Source organism: Rhinolophus hipposideros (assembly GCF_964194185.1).
Source record: "Rhinolophus hipposideros genome assembly, chromosome: 18".
Lineage (NCBI taxonomy): Eukaryota > Metazoa > Chordata > Mammalia > Chiroptera > Rhinolophidae > Rhinolophus > Rhinolophus hipposideros.
Window position 1 is genome coordinate 26,283,317 of NC_138064.1, and position 12,567 is coordinate 26,295,883.

The window sequence follows — 12,567 nt, forward strand, 5'->3', positions numbered from 1 at the left end:
ATTTAGTTTACAAGAACACAGCTCCTAATAGTTCCAGTTAGTGGTCGATTAGCTGAGTTGATTAAAGCATCCATTGAAAGCAAAGTCAAAGATCTGAATGATTTCATATTTCTGTATCTGTTGCTGTTTGTTCAATGGCTGTAGTCTAAAATATGTAACCCTGCACATGTTAACAATGCATACTCTTTGTAGTTGAGACAGTGTGTGGCTGTGACCATACGTCACTGTCTCTTCAGAAACAACTCAGAGTGACAGTTTCTTCTTTGTAGACAAATACTCATCCATTATAAACTTCCTCTGCATCTTGAGTTCTCCGGACCGCCGCACCAGTTAAAAAGGAGATTAGGCAATTGGTTAGAATTCAATTCATATTTCTGCTGCTTTAGTCAAACTTCTACTATTTGAGACAGTAAACTTGTTGAGCTTCAATATCCTTTAAAGAAAAAAATAGCTATTAAAACACCCGTGTCTGAAGGTTGTTGTAAAAGGTATAAACTTTCGGTTATAAAATAAGTAAGTCAAGGGATTGGATTATACAGCAATGTAACTAGTTGCATATTGAAAGATGCTAAGAGAGAAAATCTTAGAATTCCTCATCACAAGAAAAAAAGTTTGTCACTATGTATGGGAACAGATGTTAATTGGACTTACTGTGCATTTTGTAATACATACGAATATCGAACCATTATATTGTCTATCTGAAGCTAATGTTACATGTCAATTATACCTCAAAAAAATTGATTGTGACCTTAGGTGAGATGAGGTATACAATATTCAAAGCACAGTGCCTGACAAAAGATAGGCAATCAGTAACTATTCATTGAACGAATGTTCTCATCCAAGTATACTCTGTATAAAGAGAAATGTAAAGGGAAGTCCCGTAGAGAAATGAATGGTGTTCGGTATGAAAGCCAGATGAATTTGTTTTATACAGTTGCCCTTTCAAGAGGCAGTCTGGTTCTATTCAAACCACAAGAGGAAGAAGGCAGGAAAATCCTAGGGCAATGCTTCTTAGATTTTATGTGCTTATGAATCACCTAGGAATCTTTTGAAAATGCAAGTTATGACTCAGTGAGTAGGATCTGAGAGACTGCATTTCCAGCAAACTTCTGAAGCATAAGCTGCCTGTCCATTGATGATATTTTAGCAGAATCCGAGAGCCCTTGAATGTGTGGCAGTTTAAAAAATACTGTACTTAAACCCATATTTGTCTAATCCGACATTCTATTTCCTGACACAACAGCTTAAAATTTATTAATCCATTTACTTAGCAGAAGGTCATTTAGTGTCTACTATGTGCCAGGCACTGTTCTAGTTATAAAATAATGAACCAGACAGATAATCACGCCCTCATTGGACTTTTAATATAATGGTAGGATCAGACAATAAGCATGCAAACAATTGATTCAAATAGTTTCTAGTGGTGATTAGAAACTATAATAAAAACCAAATGAAGTTATTGTGAGATTGTATATGGTCAATTAAAAGTCCTCTAAGAAGGAGACAATTGAACTGAAACCCAAATGCTGAGAAGCAGTCTGCTGTATGAAGATCTGACATTTTCATACAAAGTAAAGAGAGAATGCAAAGGCTTTGAGGCAATAATGACATTGGTCTGTAGGTGGATAGGGAAAGAGCCATTGTGTGGCTATAACAAAATGTCATTATTTGGATGTATGACAGTGATGGGAACAATCAGAGGGACAAACAGGGACAAGGTCACAACTGGCGAAGTTGGGGGGAGTGCATTAAAGGCTGAAATTTAAGGAACTCTTAAAGGATGGATCCAAGGTGGGTCCTAACAGCTCCACAGAGAGTTAAGGTGTACTCTAGAAGAAATGTACCTACAGAAAAATACACCTGGACAAGCAGAAGATAAGTGAAAAAGAACAAACACAGCTCCTAATAGTTCCAGTTAGTGGTCGATATGGGACACAGGTTGAAAAAAAGAAAGAATAACTCAAAAAGCAAGAAAAGTCCAAACTGTACATCCCTTAGGTTTATACTATAAGAAACAGAAATATATCACTCATGTCATGCAAATTAATCTAATAGCACATAAAACAGCACACCACTCACAATTACTGCAGAATAAATTAAATTTCTCTGAGTAGAAATGATAAAGTAACTATTAGAGAAGACATAAAACTATGTAATTCCTAGTTGACTATGAACTGTCACCCCAGACTTGCTTCACTTTCCACAGAATATTGGAAATGAACGTGAAAGAGAGTAGCTTGAACAATAAAATATAACAATGAAGGAAATAAGGCATATGCAAGCCCACCCTTGCACTAAGAAAAAAGTTTAGTAGTAAATATAGTCATCCTTATTATGTCAACTGTAAAATATTAAATGCCTTGCATTATGATGAGGTTTTTACTATACCTGTATAGCTATAAATCCACAATCTATCATATTGTTTTACCGGGATATAAGCCAAACTCTAAAGCCAATAAAAACAATTAAGAAGCGATCCCACCGATCCAAGTAAGTAAGGAAGAATGAATGATATAATGATGACACAATTGTCATTTTAGTGAATTTTATTAGTGAGCATGCCTAATAATTTAAGGACTACAAATTAGTGACTATTAACAGGTTAGGTACATTCCCGTTGACTTCTGGTTTTGTCCAGTGACTTAAAGTGCTGAAAACTACTAACCATTAATGTGTTAGAACATTTCCAGTGGACCTCTGATTTTCTGTCTTGTTTTTCAAATATATGAATAAAGGACTGTACATTAAAATGGTGCTCCTAACTTTCCAGCAGTGAGAAACAACTTTGAGTTGTTTGTCTAATAGAAGTGAAAAATGGCACAGTTAGTCACCCTTTATCACCTGAATGCCTATTGCCCCAAGGCACATATTTCTGATACATTCATCCAGAATTATGGTTGTATTCTGTGGCAAAACACAGATTAATTTTTGCTTGTTTGTGTAGTTTCACTTTCTTCCATTGACCTCCTTAGCACCCTACATTAACCAGCTAACTCACAGAGTTCAGACTTTTTTTCATACACTATTTTGGTCATTTATTTGTAATTTTTGGGGTTATCTTTGGCATGTTTTAACGGCACCAGTTTTCTTTCTAATTAGCCTTTTGTATATCTCATTTTGTTCATTCAACAAATGCTAAATGAAAGCAAATCTCTAGAGCTTCGAGGACAAGAGAGGAAGTGGAGAGAGATGAAGCTAGAAAGGGAAACAAGAGCCAGGTCATTTAAAGTATTGTAAACTTTTAAGAAATCTGGTCTCTATCTCAACAGCAATAGGAAACGACTGAAGAGTTTTAAGTGACACCATCTTCCTTCTGCCATTTCCTTACCTTGTCATTTTTCTCCTCTCCCAATGGGACCCCCTTAAAGAATGGTTTAATAATGTTATCCTGTCGTTTACATTTTCTGGTTATTTCTAACAAACTTTTTTTTTTTTTAATGAAAGAAGAAAGGTTGCCAATTACACAAAATTAAGTTTTCTGGGAGACACAAGAGAGTTTACTTTTACAAATAGAGATAACCATGAATTGATTCATGAAAACATATGGCACATCCTTTAGATATTTGTAAATGATGGCTCATCTGCAATAACGAGACATAAAGAGGGGACCTTATTTCATTGATGCTCCTTATTGTAAGTGTAATATTTTAAGTATGAAAATTACTTACTGGGCAGGTAAACGCTTTTAACAATGTGCTTGATTTACACACCTAAACTTCATATATATATAGATAGATATAGACATATAGGTATATAGATAGATATATAGATATGTCTAGATTAGATAGATAGATAGATATAGATATCCATCCCTAAATGTATATTTGAAATATATATATATATATATATATATATATATATATATATATATATATATATATTAAATGCGGCATCATTTAGGGATGGATATATATGTGTGTGTGTGTGTGTGTGTGTGTGTGTGTGTGTGTGTGTGTAATCTTTTAACATCTGGTTGTAGTAGGCAGTCACACTTTTGGCTTTATTTTTAACTAAGAACAAAAAGGAAATAACCTAGTTTACCTCGCTGCCCATTTGGTTTCAATTGCTCTTTTTACATTTATTGAGAAATCATAAGATTGTCGGTGATGATGTCTTTCCCAGGAGAAGAAGTTGACAGACAGCTGTGCAGAGACGCCATCTTCCCCATCCCCGTGGCCTGTTATGCCCCGTGCCCAAGGGATTGTGTGCTCAGCACGTGGTCTGCGTGGTCGTCCTGCTCACACACCTGCTCAGGGAAAACCACAGAAGGGAAACAGATCCGAGCGCGGTCCATTCTGGCCTATGCGGGTGAGGAAGGTAAGGTCGTGAGCTTTAGAAGAGACGTGTTTCTTTCAGAAGTTGGTATGCATTTTCTTTGTCGTGCCCGGATAAGATGATATGCTAGAAAAATCGCCTTCCAGAAATCCGGCTATCCAAGCAGATTTAAAATCTGTTGACATATTGGGCAACTTGCTTCTGTTCCCCAAAATTAATCTCGAAAACAGATCTTTAATAAAAGAGTAAGACTTTTAAAAGTGAACTCACTTTGCCTTTTCTCCCCTCCTAATAATTAAAATCCTTTCCAGTTCAAAGTGTCAAACCTTTGAAAAGGTCTGAAAATGACTCTCAAAACTCTTGATGTCATATTTCATTGTTTTTTCTTTATTTTAGCAGTCAGTTTTTCTCCTTGAAATCACTTTCTGTCTTCTCCTAAATAGGTGTATATGTTTAATAATGAAGTTTATTTAAAAATAAACAACAGCATGGCTATTGCTTGGCTAAAAATTACTTGGATTTTCTACCATTCAGGTTTCTGACCATAAACTCTGAGATCCAGAATTCTGTCTGATACATAGATTGTGTTCATTTTTAAAATATGTTGCTCTTCCATGAGTTCACCCCATTGGATACATAAAGCATGTTTTGTCATATATTCATATCTTACTTGTGCTAGCTTTATTGTCGAGAAATACAAGGCTCTTGGTTATTATTTCTCAAACTTATATCCAAATGCTAATTTGGTCTCTGTGAGACTAGGTGATACAATGTCATACTTATCTTGTCATTCTGGAAAATAACACAGGAGTAAGAAAAACAGAAGTCAATCAAATTCTGTCACGTTAAAGCATGTTCTCCCTCAAGAATATATAGGTGTATGTTATTTAAATATTATCAAGCTGAATGAGCCTTCTCTTCATTCACATGATAAATAACAATTTATGTTTGTAATAAGCATGTGTTTCCCTGTGTATATTTCCAAGTAATCAATTTTGGAGGAATTTTCAGGTAAACTGTTTCATCTTTCTATTTATAAAACATTTTAGTGATAGAAACCTTAGAGTATCCTTAATTGATCAAACATGCTGTGTATGTAATATCTATGCAAAAATGTAATTCCCTTTGCCTTAAGACATCAGAGAAAATTTTAACGTATTTAAAATAGTCAACATATGGGAAAACTTTGAATTTTCTTTAAAGGATACAGAACTTTTTTCTGTCACCTTAATATAAATTTAATGAATTGCTACCAAAAAACAAACAAACAAACAAAAAATAAACGGTGTATTTGTGGGCCTAATAGAAATATAGAAGCTTTTAGAGAGAAAATTATATACCTTGTGCTGTCAAACAATAACTCTAACCTTGTATAGATTATATTCAGACTTCAAACTCTATCAGCTTATATTATGTCTTGAACTTCATTAAAATTGCATCTGTGGTCACCCTGCTTCCTATAAATCCATTATACTCTGCAGACACTTTCTGTGTGACTAGTAATGAGTGACTTTTCACCCTGTAAGTCACATGGCAGAGATTTTTGCCATGCTTGCAGAATTCACCAGATCATTATTTCTACAGACATGATGCTTCACACTGAAAGGTCATGAAATGCTTTAAAGGCAGAAATTTATGATTGCTCTTTGATATGTATCATCCACTTAGTTTGACAAGGTGAGACTTCAATAATTTTTAATTAAGTCTAGTAGCGACCATAAGCAAGCCATGCTGCAAAATTATAGATGTTTATATAGTATATCATAAAGGCATGATTTCAAAACATAATTTTAATTGGAAACCTTAATGGAAACTGTCAATGGGAAATCTGCTTCTATTTGTCTTTGGTAATAACAGTTACAAAAATTGGTGTAATTATATGAGATATTTAATGAAGAATCTGTCTTACAAAAATTCATACTATTTAATACCTATTATTTGCTGGACACTTGCACATATTTTCTGTTTCCTAAAATAAACCTCTCATAATTCTTAGCTATTTTAAAAATGGTTTAGGACTATATTTGCACAAAGTTTCAAATATGTTTCCCTGCAATTAGGTAACTATAATTCTATATAATAGTAGGTTTTTCTGTAATTCCCCAAGAATTAGTGTTTGGTATGTGTCATAAATATTTTTAATTTTCTGTGGATCAGAAAAATACTGGGATAACCTTATGGAAAAAGATTACATTGGAAAAATTACATGTTGAGTTTTTTTGATGTGCAATTATACGATTTTATGGTGAAATAACTTTCTGACTCATATGCAAAGTATTTATCGGATTTACAAAATAAATGCTGTACCCTATACTTTTGTTTATCTCAGCCAGAACTTTACCATTAAACGTTAAATGAAGATTACATACCCTCTTATATTAATAAGGACAGTTTAATTTTGTTACAGACAACTCAGAAGTTCAGCAACTTAAAAGAACAATTATTTCTTCCTTATGGGAACTTGGCTAATGTTGAGTAACTCTCCAGGACAGTCTGTCTGCCATGAAATGTTTTAGCATTGTACCTCCATGTAAAGAACTACTTCATAATCCCATGCTAGTGGAAGATGATAATGGGAGAGTCTGTCTGCTGATTTAAAAGCATCAGCATTAAATTCTACCATCCAGAAGTGATTTATGTCATTGCCAATGATATTCCGTTGTCAAAGAAAGTCATACAATCATGACTTGAAGTTGAGCCTAACTTCAAGAAGAGTGCAGGGTGAGGGGTAATATAACCCTATTGTGAGCTAGAAAGAGAAGAGTGCTGGTTACCAGCCTTCCCCTGGTTTACTCAGTCTTCTTATTGTGTGTTTTTGTGTATATGTGTGTCTGTTTCTATATCTGTATCTATTTCTATCACATCTCTGTCTCTGTCTCTATCTCATCATCTATCTATATCCATAGATAGATTATAAAGGACTATTCCATATGGCCCTAGTTTAATAAATGAACTAGGCCTCTCTCCATTGTTGAAATGTTATGACTTGTATTGATCATTTCTTTGTTCCTGTTAAATAAATGATAGAATTATAGAATAGCACTTGCTCTTTCTCACACTATACTTCTTTCTTTCCCTTTTCCTTTCCCTTTTCTTCCTTCCCTTTCCTTTGTAGGCTTTTTCTCTCCCTTCCTGAACAAATTTATCTAAACAGCCATTAGTCGGAGCCAAGCAGTTGAGTATCTGTGCCAGCAAGTGAGGGGTTGGCAATAGTCCAGAGCGGGTTGTCAGAGCCCAGGCTGGGTGAGAAGGGCATTCCAGTGGAAAGAGGGTGGCCTGGCATGAAAGTCAGAGACACTGAATAGGCTAAGCAACAAGAAGCACAAGGATTGTATACGAGGGTAGAAGCAGAATGTCATAGCACAGGCAGGGTGAAGAGACAATCCCATCATTGTGGCAGCCAGCCAGTGTGGAGCGTTGGAGCCAGGCAGGGGTTGAGAAGGGTTTCTGTAACGTGGGGTAGCCTCATGCAGGATGTCAGATCATGGGCAGAGTGATGAAGATATCTTGTGGGTACAGCAGTGGAGATGTCAGTGAGAGACTGGTAGTGCTGGTGGGGGTGGGGAGTGTGACCAAATAAACACATATATTAAAAATAATAGGAGTCAAGTTTCTATTGCTGGAGAAGGGAGTTACTATTATGTTAAAAAAGAAAACTAGAATACACCCTGTTATATTATATGGAATTGAAAGTTATCGATGGGAATTCACTGTGTTCAATTCATAAAGATGGATATAGAATTAAATGCAGAGGGTGCCAAAATAAGTATATACATTTTAAGAAAGGAAAACAACTGTATTAAAATTATAACTAATATATACAGATAACAAAAGATGGATACAAGTCACGTGTATACATTTTTTGGCATCCCCAAATGTAAGTATACATGTAAGTATATGTATTATCTGTATAATACATATACATATATTAACTACGTCCTTTGAAAAGACCTGAGAGCAGCAAGATCTCAATAGCAATAAGTGCATACAGTGCTCAGATCTTGATTTCTAGTACCATTTTCCAAAAAAAGGAACCAGGGCTCCTTGGAACCATGGCTGATTCCAGGGCTGGAATAGGAAAAGTATAAGATGTACCTAGAAGGCCTTGTGCCAGAAAGAAAGAAAGGAAGAGGAGAGCACGCAGAACATCACAGAAGCTAGCTTGAAGGGTCTTCCACCCGCCACATATGGGATCAATTGGAAGGCCAAAATAATAGTAATAGAGATTATAACCAATTAGATAAAATAGGAAAACATGGAGCCATATTTGATATAAATAAATAAATGAAAGTGTTAATTGAATATCTGATAAAGAGAATTATAATTACAGTCTCAACTATCTCCCCAATGGAGAAGTATGACAGATGCCACCTGAATCCAGTTATCAAAGGTTACATCATTAGTAACGGAGCAAAGAGAAATCACATGTTCCCCATGTGATTCAGTGAGAACATGACATCACTTCGGTGATATCCCTGTCAATGATGCATATTGTAGAATCTAATCATGAGAATACATTTGACAGACCCTAATTGAAAGACATTGTACAAAATAACTGGCCTTTATTCTTCAAAAGTGTCTAAATTATGGAAATTAAGGGAAGACTGAGAACTGTTCCAGATTGAAGGAGACTAACACATGACATCTAAATGCAACACTAGATTCTGAACGAGATCCTTTTGCTTTAAAAAGGACATTTTTGGACAGTTGGAAAACTTGAATGAATTTGACTATTAGATGATAATGTATCAGTGTCAATTTCCTGATTTTCTGATCTTGAATGTGCTTAAGTATCAGAAAATGGCCTTGATTACAGGAAATACACACTTAAGTAATGAGGCATCACACAACAACTTCTTCCAAATGGTTCAGGGAAAAAATTAGTGATAATACACTTTTAATTTTCCTGTAATTTTGAGGTTGGTTCAAAATTAAAACATAAAAAAATAATAGAATATATATGATTTGGATATAAATGCTTTTCATACAGTTTTGAGTAACATTATATAGTCTATTATCAGCAATACATAAAAGTTGTCATAAAATGTTTCTCATTGAATTGTTATCATTTGGAAACCAAATCACAAATAGTAGCAACTGGAGATAGTTAATATACTGGAGAAAGTAAAATAATTTATTTTTTAATTAAAAACTAAAATTGAGTGTGTGTGTATGTGTATGTGTGTATGTGTATGTATATTCCTAAACTTTGTATGTCACCTTGAGGTAAAAAAAAAAAAAAATTCTTCCTTGTATTGTATACACTGTAGATTGAGTCTCAAAAGCTACTCTAAATTGTGCTGGAAATCCTAAAACGAAGCAATCTCTAAACACTTAAGTCTTGTGTATTTTTAATATAAATAGTAATAGGTTGAATTTGAATGAAAAATTAAAAATTTATGTTAGATTTATAACATCTTTCATTTTTGAACCCGTGTTGCAGATCTTTAACAAAGCTGATTTACAAAGGAAAAATGATTTTCAAATTGGTTTTCATTGAGTATGACAACTTCTGTTAATTCTCATTACATAGTTAATTATTCACCCAGAGCAAGAAATGAGAGTGTTTATTTTTGCAAAGTTCAGAATAACCTGATGGTATAATTTTGTCAGCCAAATTTTAGTGTGCCTTTACACCTGTTTTATACATGAAGAGCATAGATGCAAATTGAAATCGAATTATGCCAATTTTGTCTCAAATAATTAGGCATCCTCAAAAATTTTATAGTAAAAATCATTGAGGAGAGGAATGTTTCTATATTAAACTTGTCCAGTTTTTACAGCTAAATGAGTTTAATCTTAAGAGCCAGGGAGCACTTCTGTTTCATAGAGGAAATTGAAGAACCCAGGAAGCATTATATGTGTATATACACACATAAATCTGACTTCTAAGTGAATACTATCACTTCCTCATCTTCCCACTTTGAAAAAGAAGTTCTGCTTCAGTCTGTCCCTACCTGACCACTAGGCAGGATTTATGCAGATTCCATAGTAGGAAGGTGTCTATCTCTTTCAGCAAGGAAGGGAAGAGAGAGAAGGGGAGGAGGCCTTCAGCAGAATCTCCTAAGGTTCTCTGTGTGGCTCATGTTCTTCCAATTCAATTCCTGAAACCTTGGCATTGCCTACGTGTTTTTCACCCAGCAGTGGTCTGCTATCAAGAGGATTCGGGCCGCTACAGCAGGCCGTTACAAGCATCTTAAAACTGTAATTCATTGTACACTAACAGTCTCTTCTTAACATAAGCCCAGTCCCCTTTCTTCTCCTCCTTGCCAGTTACTTCCCTTTGTGAACTCTGCACTCCAATTGACTGCATCAATATTGCTAATTCCCAAGGTCATACCTACCTACATGCCTTTGCTTTTATTTATTTTTTCTGCTGTTTAAACAAAACTCTCCCTTCCTTCTTGCCCTTCAAGAATTCTGCTTGTCAAAATCCTACTTCAAAACTCATCTCAATGCCTCCTACCAGAACATATTTTTCAGGACCCCGAAATTAATGGCATCTGACAATTTTGAATCTCAATTACACTAAAACCTCTTTTAACATAATTCTTATGTTCTACCTAGAATTATACTCATTTGTATGTTTATCTTATCCCACCTACTACTTTTCCCCACTGCATTATAAGATCCTTGAGAGTAGCAGGAATTATTTTTAATCCCTTGACTCATCGAACATAAACATTGCATACACACATATCCAATTAATGTTTTGAACAGTTTTTTGTTGTTTTTTTTTTCCAATCTGCCATCTAAATTGTAAGAATTTTAGTGCCAGAACCAGAAACACCATAGGTCTGTTCCAATGTATCCTCACAAAGTTTTTATGGACTTGATGAGGGAAGAAAAAGTCATTTTTTAATTTCTAAGAGACAGGTTTCATATAACATTTGATATTTTTATATAAGCATGGAAGTTTATTTATTTGGCAGAATTTCATCAAAGTATTATAAAATATTTCCTTTTGATGGAATGATAGAAAGCCTAAATAGTCACATTAATATGAAGTATATATTTTTATGTATGAAGATTTTTTAAAACTAACTTATCACTAATTTTGTCATGGATAACATTTTATAATTTTACCAGTATTACGGAAATATTCACAGATGTCTGGAATTAGATCTGCCTATAAATAATAAATAAATTCCATATTATATCTATCAATTTTTCTACCATAAAATCATTCCCAAAGCAACATGGCAATGTTGCAATGACTGATTCTACCAAGCCATACTTCTGAAATTGCCGCATCATTGTTATAATTAAGACCACATTGGGGCTTATCTGTACAAGTATCCCAACATCAGCCCCAAACTGCTGATGTAGCTTTAATGTGGATTGGGCCAAGAAAATAAATAGCCTTTATATCTGTAAACTTAACAGCTATTTTGCAGTTCCTCGACACATTATGCTGATGTAGAACTTTTTTTCTTGCTATCATTTTCCAGAGACAAACAGTTAATTCCCACATGAAAAACAATTCAATTTTAAAATCACAGTTTAAATAGCATACATATATTGATGTATGTAAAGAAGCACATTATTTTGTAGATCAGTAATTTTTCTATTAAATATAACAGTATGATTTAAATGGTTATATATAGAGAGAGATGGTTATATATATATAGATAGATAGATAGATAAATAGATAGATAGATAGATATGTATATATATATATACATATATATATATATAGAGAGAGAGAGAGAGAGCTAGAGACAGAGACAGAGAGAGACACACAGAGACACACAGAGAGACAGAGACAGAGACCAAAAAAGAAAAGTATACATGTTTTAAGAAAGGAAAAAAATGTGTTAAAATTGTAATACTCAGGATATACCAACAACAAAAGATGAATACAAATCACTTAGTATGACTTCTGCAATTACAAGAGGTGCTCAAAATAATTACCATTAGCGTAATTTTAATACCATTTTTTCCTTTCTTAAAATGTGTGTACTCTTTTTGGCACACTCTGTGTGTGTGTGTGTGTGTGTGTGTGTGTGTGTGTGTGCGTGTGTGTGTGTGGTTAACATGTATTTGTCTGAGAGATAAGACTGAATAAATCTAGAGCCTCAGGGAATAGGTTATAAGAGCACTCATTTACTTCTTCCCAATCCAATTAGTATGTTTTAAGATTTGTTCCTATTCAAATCCTAAACTTCTTTTCAGAAGCTCCCAGAGTCACTGAGCTGTGTGATGGAGGAGAGGATATAAATGGTGACAGATGTTTTCACCTTCATGAATAAGGGGGCATTAATGAAATGCTGTTTAATGCAAGTTATTCTA

General features: G+C 34.3%; 1 protein-coding gene across 1 annotated transcript in view; it reads left to right on the plus strand.

Annotated features, from left to right (window-relative positions):
* Positions 1 to 12,567, plus strand: part of THSD7A (thrombospondin type 1 domain containing 7A) — a 623,382-nt gene that overhangs the window by 524,382 nt on the left and 86,433 nt on the right. The window contains exon 9 of the mRNA XM_081079273.1: positions 4,123 to 4,317. Coding sequence (XP_080935399.1) covers positions 4,123 to 4,317 — 195 coding nt within the window. The remainder of the gene's footprint in view (positions 1 to 4,122; positions 4,318 to 12,567) is intronic.